At 48.4% G+C, this 17,014-nt stretch overlaps 1 protein-coding gene across 1 annotated transcript in view; it reads right to left on the reverse strand.

Annotated features, from left to right (window-relative positions):
• The window catches only part of LOC137148963 (collagen alpha-1(V) chain-like), a 132,135-nt gene that overhangs the window by 3,535 nt on the left and 111,586 nt on the right, over positions 1-17,014 (reverse strand). The window contains exons 24-31 of the mRNA XM_067542196.1: positions 16,620-16,673; positions 14,010-14,054; positions 12,232-12,285; positions 8,596-8,703; positions 5,472-5,525; positions 2,774-2,827; positions 2,082-2,126; positions 560-605 (exon numbers count right to left, since the gene is read on the reverse strand). Of these exons, the coding sequence (XP_067398297.1) occupies positions 560-605; positions 2,082-2,126; positions 2,774-2,827; positions 5,472-5,525; positions 8,596-8,703; positions 12,232-12,285; positions 14,010-14,054; positions 16,620-16,673 (460 nt within the window). The remainder of the gene's footprint in view (positions 1-559; positions 606-2,081; positions 2,127-2,773; positions 2,828-5,471; positions 5,526-8,595; positions 8,704-12,231; positions 12,286-14,009; positions 14,055-16,619; positions 16,674-17,014) is intronic.

The following is a 17,014-nucleotide window of genomic DNA, read 5'->3' on the forward strand; positions in this document are numbered from 1 at the left end:
TGCATGAAGGGCTTGGGACTGGACCAACAGGACCTGTGTGCTAAGAGTGAGGATCGAGGGTCATTGGCAGAGCTGCTTATGGGCACAGAACCAGAACATGTCTACGTGAGCACAGGGGGCAGCGTGAGCCGCAGGTGACAGCGGAAATGAATGGGCAGAGCTGTGCTGGGGAGAGAACTGGAAGATTGGGGGGAAGGCGGTGGCTTGTTGCAAGTCAGGAATGAGGGGCATGAACTCTGCCAGCCCAAGCCTGTGTTGCTACGCGGAGGTGGGCCTAGACCACAGAGTGTGGATCCAGCTCCGAAAGTCCCCAAATCTGAGGGAGTTTGGCTCTGTGGTTCCGTTCAGATCCATCTCCCTACTTTTGGAGGTACGTTTAGAGACACTCACCAAATTTACCAGAGACAAACCAACTCTGGCACCAACGCACATCAAAGTTAACGTGACACGCAATAATACAGCAGCATTCCCCTGAAGCCCTGGCCCCTCTAGCCGGCATGGCAATTATGAGATAATGAAGAATATTTAAATATATAGTATAGAATGGGAACCTGTGTACCAGGCTTTCCTTCTGGGCCTTTTATTCCAAGAACGCCTCGTAAGCCCTGTAAAGGAGATTTTTGCCTTGGATCAGTATATAAATTAAAATAGGTGCTCGGATTTTAAATGCTGAAAACGCAGACTGCAAAAGAAGTTTTTAATGGATGCAGCTATGTGCAGCCATATAAGCAAAGTCAATACAAATATTTTCACAAGAGCAATTTAAACAAATGGGAATAGGAGACTCTTGCATGTGTATATTTATTTGCGATGTGAGTACTAAACTCTGTCTACTGGGACAGCAGTGATCAACGCAATCACATCTGTCTCTACTGTTATCTTGTCCTCTACCCCCCGCCCGGCTGTCTGTCTATTTATTCACCTGCTGTGTGTCCTCTAAATCCTAGACTGGGATCTCGCTAGGGCAGGGGGTGTTTTTTGTTATTTTTTTTGCACAGTGCTTAAAACATCGTCCTCATCTCTGTTGGAGCTCCCTGGATGGCAGTTCAAGAAAAACAAACTGCATGTGCAAACCGTCAGGTTTGGAAACCTTCCCAAGCAAAGTGTGCGCTCATAACTGCACTGTGCTCATTAACATGCATCGTGTCTCCTATCTGTGTCTGCACTCAACACCCTGGGCAAGCAGCTTCTCACAGCCCTTTACTGCCTCCGCTGGCAAATGTTAGAACCAAAAAAAGAAAATGAGCAGCAGGTAAAAAGCCTGTTTTTACTGCAGCAGAGAAAGAATGTCGAGTTCCTTAACCATATTTTTTCCTCCCTATCCTCCTTTGCCCACCTCCACAACTATTAATTGTAGCTTGTTTGTCAAATGTAAACCTGCGCAATAACAGCTCCTCTGAAAGTTACTTAAAAAGAGTCTGATTTCCTACATTCCTTGCGAGTAGGCAAAGGTCAGGTGTGTTTCTGGGTTTTTTATTATTATTTTTAACAATGTAAAACTTGTATAGAATGATGCACATCCTGAATCACCCACTGACCTTACCACAGGCTTATCTAAAGGCAGAATACAACCCACAGAAGATTTTAAACACAAACACATTTTCAAATCGCTGCCAAAACCCAAACAAAGTGCACAATACCTGTCTAGGCAAGCACTGTTAACTGTTTTCAACCTTCATTTGTGAGCTACAAACAAATGAAGCCCTCTAATCTGGCTGAGAAATAAGCAGTTGTGCCTTTGATGAGAAGGCTGCACTCCCCTACACGCTGCCTGTTTGTTTTCATGCAGGCGTGCAATAGCTGCTATGCTTTTAAGCGCATGCCTAGTTAAAGACACACTGTCTGGATGCTGGTGTCCATCGGGAGCATCTGCCCTGCAATCAGCACAGTCACACTAACAGATGAGCAGAAAAATGCCCTCTGTTTGGAGAATGTTACACTTGTATCTGCCAACCGAGAGTCAGGTCTATGCTTTCTGCTTTCAAGCCTGAACCATGCTCCTGGGGCAGCCAGTCCTGTCCCCTCTCTAAAGCATACTTTACATAAGTTAGAGACGGAGCATTGTGTGTATTGCTACTTACTGGGGGTCCTGGAATTCCAACCAACCCGCGCTGGCCCATACGGCCCTGTAAAGAAACAAATATTACAAGAAAGGACTTTGCCATTAGTAAACAAGATGCAAATTCAGAGGCCTCAATAGGCAAGTGGCATCAGGAATGATCTTTGCTAGCAGTAAAAGTTACAGGGCTTCTAACTATATAGATTGGTTCATATTTCAGTCATGGTTCCAATTTTATCTAAACTCCTCTCTAGTGAGTTATTTCCACCTTGCTAGCATGGTGTAGTTTATTCAGTCCTTTCAAGTGCAGGGAGCTGGCCATGGTGATCTGCCACTGCTATCCACATTTTTGCCACCTCCACAGTAGATCTTTGCATAGCGACTCTGCACAGCTATGGGCCTTCAAGCCATTCAAAAGCTGCAGCCTCCTGATTCTGGAAAGCAACTTACTTGAGTCTCCTTGATGTCAACCGGACTTAAGTTTATGCTTAAAGCTAAGAACGTGCTTAAGTGTGGTCTGGCCCAGAATGCCAGTGAAAACCATGGCTGGCGCTCATCTGTGCAGTTTCTCATGCAGGGAGTGCTGCTTTATGTCCATGCTACATGACCTGGGCTGCTCACAAATCAGTTTTTAGAGAGATTGACAGTGTTGGTTTAAAGCTCTATAACGACTCTGACATTCATCTCCAAGTAACAAACGGCTGTGTTACTTACCCTGCGTCCTTTTGTCCCTTGCGTTCCCTTGGGGCCATCAGGTCCCCGACTGCCCTAAAAATTCACAGGGGAAAATCATTTGAGATACCACTGCTTGAATCCCCCACTCTCCACCATGCTTGTCTACCTTAGAGATACAGAGTTGGGGATGTGTCTTGACAGTCTTAGGGGCTTCATCCAAAGCCCTTTGGACTCAATGGATCTAAGAGCTTGGGGTCAGGCTGGAGATGCTGGTTTTGATGCAGATTTTCCTATTGAAATGATGTTGTCATTGGTGTAACATGCCTTACGCTTCAGGGAAGCGGAGATGCTGGGCCCAGCAAGCACTATTAGGAGGAGAGGCGAGGCCAGCCATGATGCTTTGTACATGCACATGACTTAGGGAAACCCCCAAGCTGCCAGGATGCATTCCTAGATATTCTGGGGTTGGGAATGCGAGAACTACGTCTCCAAAACTGCTGCCTCCTCAGGGCCACAGGTGAACCCAGAAATCTTCGGAGAGCAGCAGACACAAGCTGGAGCAAGACCCTCAACACACGTGCCTAAACCTTGCCCTGAGAAAAAGACATAGTTCCTACCCCTTTGTATTCTGAAACCCTGCCTCCAGGGTCAATTGGGGCACCAGGCTGGACAATACCCTCGCTGGGGGCTCGTCAGTGGGATGTCTATGGATCACTGGACCCCTCGTATCAGTAAAGGGGGTGTGTGTGTAAGGGGTGGATGGGTACACAGAGGTAGAAGGTGATTACCAGTATTTCAATCCCCCACCCCACCCCCTGTCAGATTCATTCTGTAGCTTATAACTCCGCTAGCTCTGTCTCCACGGAGGAAGGAGGATTTTTCCCTTTTTAAGCAATGCACCAAGTGGAGACCACGTTCATTCCCACAGCTTGAAACCTGTCAAGCAGATTCACAGATGGGCTGCGGGATGCTGCTGCTATCATTCCAGCTTGGAATCAGCACAGAATTGTGTTTTTTTTTTTTTTTTTTTTTTTAAAGAGCGCAACTCAAATCCCATCTCACGCTCTCTTTGAACAGGACACACTGACAGCCTATGATCCAGGTACAAGAGGAGGTTGTTGGGGTTTTCTTGGACCCAGAATAGTGGGTGTAAACCTCAGATGAGGACATTGGAAACAGGGAAACTCTTATTCAGTGTGAACAAATATGATCCACTCCTTTGTGCTCCCTACCCAAACCTTTCCTAAGTCAGGAAAAAGCCAGTGTAAACAAATCCATCTTAAAACTGGCCTCATGCCCTGGCTATGTTTTCCCTGCATGCTTCCCAGCACTGGCAGACAGACATGTGCCAGCACTGCTTGAGCTACTGTGCTAAAAATAGCAGCGTGGCTGCAGGAGCACAAGTGGCTCAGGCTTGCCGCCCCGTGTACAATCCCACCCGACCCCTACAAAGAAAAAGAACGCTGCAGTTGTGCAGAGCAATTGAGCTGCATTTCTGGGCCTTCTACTCCTGCCAACTGGACACACTGCACACTTTGGGAAAGAGCAAAGGACCCGCTGCCGGCGATATTACAAACCGAACAAGATTATTTTATAAAAGAACACCAGCAGATCAAATATGGCCTGAAGTTTAAGTTATGCAAACACTTTTACAAAAGCCAGGCTCAAAGAGAAATGTTTCCTTGAATGAAAAGAACAAAAGCCACTCCCCACAAACTCCACCCCCAACCCACTGAAAACACCTTTATTTTAACAAGTAAACCTGAACTCGCCTTCACTGCTGGCAAACCCAAATATTGCAGTGTTATGTCAGTGCAGGAGGATGGAAAGTGGGGAATGACTAGAAAGGAGTGAAATCACCGAACGGATTGTCATGGTCTGAGCTGAGAGAATTGCAAACAGTGAAAAGCAAACACAGGAAAGTAAAAGTAGCAAAGCAGCTCCAGTACAGCAACTGGTGAAGAACAATACAGTTTTATATCCCCCCTCTGCAACCATGGTTTCATAATTTATTCCATTATTTGTAACTTGGGACATTTATTTTCTTTTAAGTTGAATTTTAAGCTGGCTATGTCCACTGAAGCACAATCCACCTCAATATGAAGCTATGTACCAAAACGCTGGAGCATAGGAATACCCACACTGCCCAACCTTGCTCCAAAGAGAGGCTATGACACCCCACCTTCCAACATCATGCATACAAATAGGTGGTACGGCTCTGTTGTGAGTTTGCTTGTCCATGCCTCAGTTTCCCCAGCTGTGAAATGAGGATGGTACTTCTCCATCTTTGTAGAGGCTGGGATTATCAAAGGAGTCTTTTGGAGTTTGGCAACCAAACCCTGTTGAAATTCAATGGCTTGGATTTGAAAATGAGCCTACATAGTAAAAAAAAAAACCCTGTGGCATTGAGTCTCAGGGTCTGAGTCAACTGACTCAGGGTCATGGGGCTCACCCTGAGAGACTAACAATAGTAGCATAGATATCGGGGCTCGGGCTGGAGCCTGGGCTCTGAAACCTGGTGAGGGAAGAGGATCTCCAAACCCAAATGTCTACATGCTACTGGTAGTCTCTCAGTGCGAAACCGAATGAGCTGAGCTGGGCTCTGAGAGTCACTACCATGGGCCTGTTTTTTGCTGTGTAGACAAACCCCAAAGCACTGAGATGCCTGGGTGAAGAGCATGACATAAAAGGCTTATGATGAAATGAAGAGAGGGGAAGAAATCATGGCAATGCTGACCTTTGGTCCTTCACGGTTGTTCCGACCAGGTGGGCCTATCTGTCCTTCCTCCCCCTAAAAGAACAAAGCAGCAGAATTAAGGTACAGTCAAGACAACTTCTGGAAGCCATTCTGAAATGAGTCCGGGACAGTCTGCTGCACGCAAGGCAATATTTGAATGAGAAATTATTGGCTCAGGAGCCAGCCGAACCTTCAAAATGTTGCCGATCTACCTACCCGCCAATGTACCTGACCCCGCTCTCAGGGGGGAGTGTGACCAGCATACTGTATAAACAGAGAGAAGCTGTATGAATCCGTCCCTTTGCAAGGGAGTCACCCACAGTTGTATATCCAATGGTCTTCAGCAGGGATGTCTCACCCATAAATATCCCTTGAGATAGGGACATCAGGTTTCAATTGTGTGTGTGGCAGGAGTGTCGCTCTAGGACATCAATCAAGGATCATGGTGCTGGGTGATGTACAAACAGGCTGTAAAAGGAGAGTCCCATGTCCTCTGTGCATCAAAGAGGGAAACAGCCCATTTCACAGCCATCTAGCCCTGTCCCCTCCCAAGCACGGCATGGAGAACAAACCCTTCAGTGCTGTAGGAACAGGAAACAGAACAGGGCCAAAACCGAAGGGAGACCCGCTGAAGGGCTAAAAATCACCAGGATTATTGAATTGTTTTTGTTCCCAGAAGGTTGAATTAAGAGGGTTAATATTCTGATGTCTCTATCTCTTGATGTCCCCCTTCCTCCTCAAGGGAGGCAGAAGATCAAGATGCCTGGCTTGGTGCTGTGGGTTTGCCACAGTAAAATGCATGCAGCTTCTATCTACAATGAGATACTGTTTTGAGTGGGACACACTGCATACTAAGCTGGAAAGGGGATAATGTAGTGGGCAGAGGACTTCTGCTGAATTATCCTTCTCTCAGGGAAATGGGAGGATGAGTGTATTCAATCTGAATAGTGAATACCTAATCAGGGCCCATAGGAGGCCAAACTCCAGCGCCCCATGAGATAGCATTATTCTCAGACAGCGTGGTATTTTACTCCTGGCTTGTCAGTCAGGAAAGGGTAAGACAGATGGGAGAGAGCAAAGCCGCCTTCTCTCATCTTCCTTGTGTTTTTGGACACTCAAAGATAAGGATCTAATTCTATGTTAAAATATTCAGCTTCCTGCTGCATCCACCCAGCCCCGAGGCTCTGCGCTGAAATCCGCATTGCATGAGAAAGCGGTTTTTAAATCAGCTTGCTTCTTGCAGCACTTCTGATCCTTTCAGGTCTCACCCGCTCAGAAGGGTTCCACTTGGCCAGCGTAACTGACCAGAGACAGGAGACTGAACTAGATGAGCCCTCCTTCCAGCTGATCTAGCAATTCCTACCTTCTGAATTCTTAAAATGCCAATTTCAGCATCTTTATTTTCAGTGCTGGAAGAGTCAGAAAGAACTCAGCTTCGCTCTGGGATCTCAGCTTCAGTTTGAAGGGCTGGCAGCTGGAAATAACCATCTGCAAACCACATAATCTCGAAATACTTGTAAAGTGGTGAGCAGATCTGTCTTGGAGAAACAACTGTCAAGAACCCCACAAGGACATTATTAAGGGCAATTTCACTGCAAAAAACACCTCGGAAATCCACTGAGCTACTGCCTTTGACCACAGTTTTGCACCAACCTACATTGGCAGTAGATCTCTCAATTGTCTGATTTAGAACCATGATAAAATTCCAGGGCAGTTAAGGTCAAATCTCTGCTGGTGTAAGCTGGCCCAGCTCTATTGACTTCATTGAGTCCTGTGAAGCTGCGACCATGTAGACCTGCTGAGAATTTGGCCCTTAGTTTCTATCTGTCCCACTATCTGATACTGAATCCACACCACCAATGGATTAAGTATCTCTTTGCAGGGCTTATGAGCAAGGTTGTGTCTCTATTTTGTGTATGTATACCCCATAGATTCTCATTTTAAGTTTCTCCCCAGTAAGATGTAACCCAGTTAGAGAGAAATAACAAGATATGTTCAACTTCTATTAACAGCAGCCATATTGATAGTGAGGGAGGGAGTTAATGAACCCTCCTCTGCATTCCTTCTAACGTAGGAAGCTTGGGACAGATGAGATTTATCATTAGAAAGTTCACTGCGGTAAGCAACATTGGCATTAGCTGGACCATATGAAAATGGCAATAAACAGAGAACACGTGTTTTTAAAGCACATAGCGACTCGCCACTAGAGGGAGCCTGTGCATCAGTTACTTCTTTGGCTTGTCAAGAGGAACAAGTTGGCTGAGTTGGAGAGATGCAACTTTGTGAATTGCAGCACATGGAAATATTTGCGCCAACTGCCTCAGGACGAGTCTGGGCCCGGGAGCATGCAAGGGTTTAATCCAGGGGGAGAGAGAGGCGTGGTGGGAGGCAGCTGAGGTTCCCAGCAAGGCAGGAGACTGTGGGATGGGTTACAGACAGGGGGACTCAGTCAGTCAGGAGAAAGGAGTGGGGAAATGGGGAAGCTGAAGCCTTTGGATCCAAGGCCCGGCAATGATTCCAGTCGGGGTCCTTTCCGCTGTTCAGCAAGCCAGGACAAAGGCTCAGCAGACCCATAATCACAGTGAGAGATGGGACGGGATTCCTAAATACACACCTGCCTCTAGACCAATTCTTCACCTGCGACTGGGGAAATCCGACCTTCGGATTCACTTTAACGTGGAATCAGGCCTGTTCGGTGCCTGTCTAGAGTTGTTAATTTCCCTGCATGAAGATGCACTGCATCCCAAATGCTATTTTAGGGTTGCACCCGAGGGCCCAGATTCGGGTAATTAATAGCAACCCGCTGCCCACATGGTTAGAACCACTAGCACATGGAGCTGCTGATAAATTGAGCCAGAGAACATAAGGCCTAAGAATTCAGCTCCTCCCAGAAAAATCAATGCTAGAAGGGAAAGCACAATATGCTCAGGGCTGAGCTAAAGGATGGGGCAAGGTAAATGGAGAGGTGTAGGCAGAGTAGCCACGCCGTGCACCCTGCTCTCCCAAGCAGGTTTCCAGGTGGGAAGGGGACATCACTTTGAAGATATTTTCTCTTGCACGTTGCGCTGCAGTCGCTTTCTCACACAGTGTTTAATCAATGTCTGGAGAAGCAAAGAATCCTTACATCAGGTCCTTGGCGTCCAGCCTGCTCGCTGGGTCCAGGAAACCCCGGCAGACCCATTTGACCTCGAACTCCTGGCGGCCCTTTCATCCCCTGTGGCCCACGTGCTCCCTGAAAACAAGACACACATACATCATGGGGGGCCTGGCTGCACCTCCTGTTGCCCTTCCACTGGCATGAACTGAAATGAAAATGGATGAGGTCTTTGTAATAAGCAATTAGGGTGACTATCTCAGCTCCTAACGCCGCAGGGTGGCAATTTCCTTGCTCTCCCTCCGGATAGTCAGTCTTCTTTTATCTTTGGGTCTCTTAAATCTCATCACGCTAGGCCATTCATGGCAGGATAGAATGGGAAATGGAAACAACCTGAATTAACCCTAATTGCCTGTTCTCTGATGTGGTCAAGGTCAGCAAAACATGCTCCCCTGTCTCCACAACCAGCAACAGTTTTTTATTCTTGCAAGTCCCTTCTATCCCAAGACCTGGGAAATGAGACAGGCCTCAGCCAAACCCCAGGATCCAAACAACCCTGAACTTCGGATCCACGTCCAGTTCTGAACTTGGCTGCTCATTCTCATCTCTGCTTCAGAGTCAACACCGCTGGACAACATGCACCTCAAACACACCACACCGTATCCCGCTTCCTTACCATTAGCAGCGTGTTGAAGCCCAAACCAGACACCTGTGCCCTGCCAGCTTTCTCCACCTCATCAGAGCGCCCCAAAATTTGGGGGCGGGGAGCAGGACACAGCCATTTATGACACGCATCTGGCCCCCACTACTGTGTCTCACCTCGCACTGTTCAGTGGATTTATTCCTGTGTAGCATGGCTGTGCTGTTATCCCCACTGCCCAGACAAGGAACTGAGGCATAAAGAGACTGAGTGACTTTCCCAAGGTGTCACAGGAAATGGCCTAAATTGCCCAAAATATCCCTGGCTGAGAGGAAAAATGTCAGGAACTCCAGCTGCAGACAGGGTTGAAATTCTCAAAATAGGGATGAGATCTCCTTGTCTCAGATGGGCCAGTAACTGGGGTAAATGGGGTGTGGGGGGAAAGAATTATTTGTGATTATTTTCATCAAAAAAATAAAATGTTGAGATTCTCTCTCACACACACACACACACACACACACACACACACAAGCCTGGAAATATGGAGAGCATGGTCAGTTGCAGGGAAGTGTGTGTAGACATGCTGACCTGGTCCAGGAACAAATGGGGCTAGAAACACACTGCAGCTAAGTTTAACCTTGCAGCCAAGTCAGTGCTCTGGTATAGACAGACTACTAGTTAAACCAGACCTGCAGTCACACACCTCTCCATGACCTACTGCCCCCATCCTGCAGTGCCTGTGCTGCTCTCTCTCCAGCTGCCCTGCTACGTGAGAGATGGTGCCAAGGCTCAGCCTCTGGAAGGCTGAACTGGTGGAAACTGGGTAACGTCAGGTGTCAAAGGTCTGTTTAGGTAGGCGAGGACGGAAGCTCCAAAGGCAGGTTTCTCCAGAGTGGTATTTTGTGATCTGATGGCAGTGCTATGCTGGGGTGCCGTGGTCCAGGTTCCCCAGTTAGCTCTCTCTCAGGATAGATCCCACAGAATCACATGAAACCTGCTCTCTACATACAGGATACTAGAGCAGACACAGTCCATTGCTTTTACAGACAGGCGTCTGCTTTGCAGACAAAGCATCAATTAAACATGAATCTAGGAGTGGAGAGTCCTCTGTTTTCAAGGGCCCGAGGTAGAATATACCAGGCCCCGATACCTGAGTGACTGCTCCCTGTCTCTGTCCTTCCAGGCCAGCTGATGTCAGCCAGATGGGTCCCTTCCTTCCGTCCAACAGTCCCATCTGAATGGGGTCAAGGGCAGGTCACAGATCCTTTCTGGGGCAGGAAGGAGATTCAAACAGATCCAGCGCTGGACTGGGATTCAAGAGACCGGGTTTCAATTCCCAGCTCAGCCACAAAGTTTCCTGTGTTGACCTCAGGCAAATCAATGGGGACGAGGCTAGCAGATCCCACAGGAAGTAACCTCCATTGCATTAATAATTGTGAGGTGTTGTTGCTATGGTGATGGGGGCCATGGACATACCTAGGCAGATGGACCTATGGAATTCCCTGGCCTGTGCCCTGCCAGATCCCCTCTAAGCCTGGTCTTGTAGGCTCGGCCAGTGAAGAATCCTTTCTGTGAGAGTCAGGGTCATCTTCGGGACATCCCCACCCCTCCATCTCCTCTTCCTCTTTGTGTTTGGCCCCTTGGTTGACAGAGTGGCTGGTTCTTTCTGGGCCCAGCTCTGGGGTGGTTTTTGCCATTGTTACTTTAGTTTCCAGAACTCCTCTCCTGACCCGTGCTTTGGAAACACATCACGTCACTAAATGCAAGTCGTCTCATGCTAACAGGAGACGTAAAAAGGGCTGGAGAACCCGGTGCCTGTCCTACATCCAGCCGGGAGCAAGGTTCCCTTCCCCTTGGCACAAAGAGCTGAGGAGACAGTGACCAGGAATATCAGATTCCACTGACAGAGCAAGAGGTTCTCTCTCCTGACGCTCAGTTCAGAGCTTGCCTTTCCCTGCGGCCACGTCTTTCCCCACTTCACCTGCTATTCAAGCCTCTGATTAAATGCTGTGCCTGCAGTGAAGCCAGAATCCAATGCCAGAGGGGACTAGCTAGACTAGGCAGATGCACAGGAGAGCCGTGATGGGAGGAATCCTTCCAGACCCGAAGTGCCAAGGATGTTGGAGGAGATGAAGGACAAGAGTATTTTGGCAACAGTAGATATTCTGGCCCCTCCCTGTCCTTTTTATGCCCCACCCATTCCATTCTGCCATGCAGGGGGCCCCTAGTAAAGCTTAGCTCTGTACTGGCAGAATGCATCCTGTGTGGCCCTCCCACATCCGGACCATTCTCTATTGCAAGGGGAACCACACTAACCCCATTGCTGGGGGCCTGGGCTCCCAGATGGGGGTACGGCTACCTTAGCTCTCTGTGCAGCGTTGCCAACTCATGATTTTATAAAAAGTCTCACGACATTTGGTGCTTAAAGCCCCAGCTTCTGGAGTCATGTGATTACATAAGCATCTCAGCTTCCCTTTAATAAGAAAACCAGAAAAAAGGAAGCATCTAGCTCATAGCAGTGGAGAAAAGCTTCAAAAGCTGAACCCTAAAGGCTCAAAAACCAGAAGTCAAAATAAAAATAATCCAACTTTAAACAATCAAGATTTTTAAGCTGATCATGATTTTTGGGGCCTGACTCATGAGTTTTGATCACTTGGCACTTGCAATGCCACCTATAATAATTTTAAAAAAGGGGTTTCAGCAGATGAACTAGAGTAACTTCCTTGCATGGTGGGATCTTTATACAAATCTCTCCCTAGTGAGGCTGCTGTTTAAAGGAGCAGAGACTCGCCCTGTGTAGGAAGGCACACTAGGGATTCTAATAGTTTATTCTTCAAGTGCCAGCATAGAGCTGGTTCAATGCCCAAAATGAGGATGCCCACCCCCCAAGAACGCACAATCTAATTATTAGTACAACACAACCAGATCAAACATGCTCTGATTCTACGTGACCACATTTAAACAGCAGGGAGGAATGAGGAAGCTACAGAAATTACCCTCTTAATGCCAGCCACTGGGTCTGTTACCTTGTCTCCTTTGGTTCCCATGTCCCCTTTCATTCCATCTGGACCTTCACAACCCTGTAATAAAAGCATGCGTTAAGAGTGCAACTTCTCAAGAGACTGAGCTGTGATAATCTGCAGGGCTGAGGGGCACAGCAATCTGTCTTCAGCATCGGAGAGGAAATTTTCACCAGTTTTGATCAAAAGTTTATTCTTGATGGAACTGTCCACAGCTAGAAAGGGATCTTTCTACCCAGACCAGAAAGCCGAATCATGTTCCAGATACTCCTGTAACTTTAGACCTCCTGCAGGTAGCTTTAGCACCCCGTAAAATGGAGGTGATATTTCAAATGGAGGAGGAGGAGTGTATGGCACGGAGGTTAACTTCAGACCTTCTGTGGTTTGGCGTTGATGCAAATGTTTGTTGCTTGGGTGAGAAGGAAGGACCCCATCACTGCTATTAGCAAATATTCAAGTAACTTCCCTTCTTCTTTATATTGGGAAACGCTCCCTTTCCCCTCCTCCCCCCAACTCAAACGTCTTAGGGATTTTGATGCTTCGGAAACTTTACAGCCCATTATAACTGGCTTAGGAGAGGCCTAGCATGGGCAGATACTGGGAAAACTTCCCCAAATGCCGCACAGAGCTCACTGACACGCAACAAGTCCCGCTACTGCTGTTTTAAGCAGAGAGTGTGGGCGAGGCTCATTGCTGCCAGATTGCATGGCGCTTTTGTGATGTGCAGCAGGAGCTAGGAGGAGGTCACTAAGCCTGTTTAGCTGTGACCTCTGTAGGGAAGGACCAGAAATTAGAACTCCAAAAGGTCCTCCAAACAGGTCAGTACATTGACCCTCCGTATTATATAGCCTACCCTGATTTGTGTATGCCAAAAGATCTCAAAGCCACCTCCAAGAGCAGCAAACCTGTGGTCTTGTGCCTTGATGTCTAATGTCCTGGTTAAATTCTTTCTCCAACATCAAACATCCTCCCTAACTAACCACAAGGCCCTCTGTCCGCATAGCATATAGCACAGGAAGAGGACGTACTGGAGCTAGGTATTACTCCCAGGTCTGTTAGTTTCAATGCGTGTGGCCTGAGCTCAATTGTACCAGATTTTCCCCATCTGTAAAATGGGGGCGATATCTCAAATGGCAGCGGTGGAGGAGTGTATGGAAAGGAGGTCAAACTTATGAACATTTGTGAAGAGCTCTGAGACGCTCACATGCAAGGTGCGAGGGGAATTAAAAGTATTGTTCTCCCTGATAGGTGATCAGGTTTCAGGGATCTTTAACAATCCAACTTCTATGATGATTAGGGTGTGTCCACACAAGGAAAAAAGGTGTGCTCTTACCGCAAGTTAACTGTTTCGTGTGACAGCTACTAGCTGCTTTGTCTTTGGATGGTTTAGGCACAACAAATCCTGCATCTTGGCAGGGGGTTAGACTAGGTAACCCTTGTGGTCCCTTCTAACCTATGGTTCTATGAGTCTGATTCACCAGGATTTTACTTCATGTTAGTTACCATGTGGTAAGAACACACCTTTTTTCTAGTGAAGACAAGGCCTCAGAAGGCAGAGTCCCTTCAGAGAGCACCCCTAACACACAGCATTTCAAGGGAGTACAAAAGTGGCCACCTATTTTATTTCCCAAATAATCATATTTAGCTTTCAGTACAAACTCTCATATGGAGGGCCACGCTTCCAGCAATTCCACAGCATATCGGAGCCCCCTAACTAGACTTTCCTGTGCTATCGGGACCCGAGCCACTGAAGTTAATTGCATTATGCAGGCCAAGTGACTTACCTGGTCTCCTGGCAGTCCCTGGGAACCTGGCATTCCGATCAACCCCTGAAAGAGGAAGAGGGGCTTTTCAGTGCAACTTTTCAAAGACACAGGAAAAAATCCACACAGGTCTCCAAAAACTCCCAGGGTGGAAAGCATGTGCCAGAAAAAGCAGCGTCTGAACTTCATGATCAAGGGGAAACACCAGCCTAACCGGCAGAGAGTCATTGTTGATAGTCCTATGGCGAGGTGTAAATGAGAGGCCTCCTCCCAGGCACCCCTTCTTGGCCTCAGGACAGCCCTGCCAGTGGCCCCTCGCCTCGGTTTCCCTTTTGAGTCCCCAGTAACTCCATGGAAGCTTGTCTTCTAAACCACCATAGTTCATTGATACAACTGACTGCAAACATCCATAACCAGAAGTTCCAACACACAGTCCACATCACCCCCAGTGCATGCAGTCTTTAAAACCTGCCTTTGTTCACACCATACCCTGGTGTCTTCCACCACCCCAGCCCTTTTATCAGTCCTCTTCAGTCTCCCTGCCAGGACAGGCACCCAGCCCTTCCTTCTGGGGAGAGTGCTCCTCTTCCCAGCAGCAACCGCCACAGCCTCTCTGCTCAGAGCACCCTTGCCAGGGGAGCATCCCTCATTTCCCTTGACCTTCTCATGATTCCTCTGGCTCAAACTCACCAGCAAGGAGACACCAGCAGGTAAGCCCCTCCAGAGCGCCCCCCTTCCTTCCACACCCTCTGGCCCTGGGCTCCGGCTCTCCAGCTGCGAGCCAGCAGGCATCTTCCTCTGCTGCTGCTCCCCCTGCCTTCAACCGTCTCCCAGGAACCACCTTCTCTCTCTGGCAGCCCTCATCGCCTGCCTCCTTGACTGACCCAGTCTGCTCCCACTCTCTGGGTCTTTCTCACGAGGCCTCGTCTAGTTCCCCCAGGTGCTGCCCTGTCCTCTTCATTGGCCCCCTTCATTTCATGTAGTGGGCCAGCCACACTGTCCATCTCCAGGAGGGAGAGAGAGAGCTAGGAACATAGGGAAATGATTACTGGGGCAGGCAGCCATCCTTTAACCTGCACTGAGCATTTGCATTGTTCTTCAATGCCAGGTGCCTGTCAAGCTGTGACCCAGCGATAACAGACAGAAGGACAAACAGGAGGGACATGGCTCTCTCAACACCACCTCACCGGCCCACCTGGCTAGGCTAAATTATCAGCAGCCCTCAGGAGGGTTTAAAAATAAAATCTTGTTTTTAATCAAACACCCACATGCACTGGTCCCAAAGTACATGTGCTCTGCTGAGCTAGCCCCCAGGAGATGCTATGGTCTGAGTCAGACTCATCTGTCTAGGTAACTGGCCATTCGTGGATTTTATCCTCCACGCTCCCTGCCCAGAAGGGAAGCATCATTCTCATATTACGGATGGGCACCTGAGACACAGGGTATATGAGGGGACTCATCCAAGGGAGTCTGTGGATGAGCAGGGAATTGAACCCAGGTGTCCTGAGTCCCACTCCAGCCCCCTATCCACCAGCTCCCCTTTCTGCTCTGGTTCTTGCCAGAGTTACCTCCCTGTTTCACCGATTTCCACTGGGCACAGAGAGAGCTTAGGAGAAAACCGTTCCTTGCTTATTATCCACAAAAGATGCCCTCCAACCCTCCGGGTTTTACATGCTTCCATGGGGAAAGATTACTCTCAGATTTGCTCTTTAGGATGTCACTAACTGAAAGGCAAAAGCCTTATGGGAATCCCCCACACTGAGACATAGCCCCGGCACAGTCCATGATTGCACCCAAAGCCTACGAACACCCAGGGAGCGTAAAGGGATCTGACAGTGTGCACTGGTGAAAGGTCTATGAGTGTGTGAGGGGCGCCGTGAGAGGGCTTGGAGCAAGTCAGAAGCACGAACTCTTCTGGCACCCAGATAGGAGGTGTGTGAGAAAGACATGGAGAGCTGCTTCTATTCAGTGTAGGAAAGGCATTGACAATAGCGTGTCCTTCGTCTCTCCTGCTGAAAAGAGGCCAGGAGGAGTTAACCTCCTCCCAATCAGGGTGGATTACCCCAGGGCTCAGACTCTGCATTTCCCCAGAAATCTACCTCGCTCACCCGGCTTAGCTTCTGCAACAGCATTACTCCAGTAAGGGCAGCTTCCCCAGTGCGCACACAGGCACCCACTGCCTAAATCCCATCACTGCCATAGGTGACTGCAGCAGTATTGTGTGGGACTGCCCAGTGCAGCACGCTTGCTCGCCAATCCGGTTCTTTTACCTGGCCCATTTCCTAGCCCAGCCACATGCGCAGATAAATGCATCTGAGTCTACAACGTACCAACACACGGGGGGGATGCAAGGGTGGGGGGAGAAAGCTAGCTTGGTTTTGTCATTTGTGCAGTGGGCAGGATCACAAATGGCCTATGAGTTCTACCAGTGGTAGCCGCAGGGCTCCAAAAAGAAAGATGGAGCTAAGGGAAAGACCAAGTGGGTTTCCCTCATTATTTATGCCAATGCAATGTGCCTGTTCAGGTTACGAATTGGAGCAAGGGTAGAAAGAATTCACCATGCCCAATACCTCCCGCTTCCCTTCCCCGCTCTTCCTCCCAGAGTGGAAATCTAAATCCATGCGGACTTACCGCGGGGCCTTCTTGCCCACGCTCTCCTCTGAACCCAGCAGGACCGACTGCTCCCTGCAACCAGAAATAATCCGATATAAAAGGCTTCATGAAAAGGCGGCCCACGTTTGAATGAACTCATCAAGGCTGGCTGTTATTTAGAGGTAACAAACAGCAGCCCAGAGACACTCAAACGGCGTGAGTGCATGAGGGGAAATGGCAGAGGGTGGGTAAAAAATCAAATCTTGTTTCCAAGGAAGAAGGGATGTGGAGAGAGGGGATTACGAGGCTCCCAAGAGGGACGTTTCTTAATTGGATATAAAAAGTTTAATGAATTCTGTACATGTCCCACTCCACATTTGAGCCATTCTAGACTTCCAGGTGCCAGACTCTTTACTCTTCATAGGCAGGGAATT

The sequence above is a fragment of the Emydura macquarii genome, unplaced genomic scaffold, assembly GCF_026122565.2.
Source record: "Emydura macquarii macquarii isolate MOO-44397 ecotype Brisbane River unplaced genomic scaffold, CSIRO-AGI_Emac_v2 contig_691, whole genome shotgun sequence".
Taxonomy (NCBI): Eukaryota; Metazoa; Chordata; order Testudines; family Chelidae; genus Emydura; species Emydura macquarii.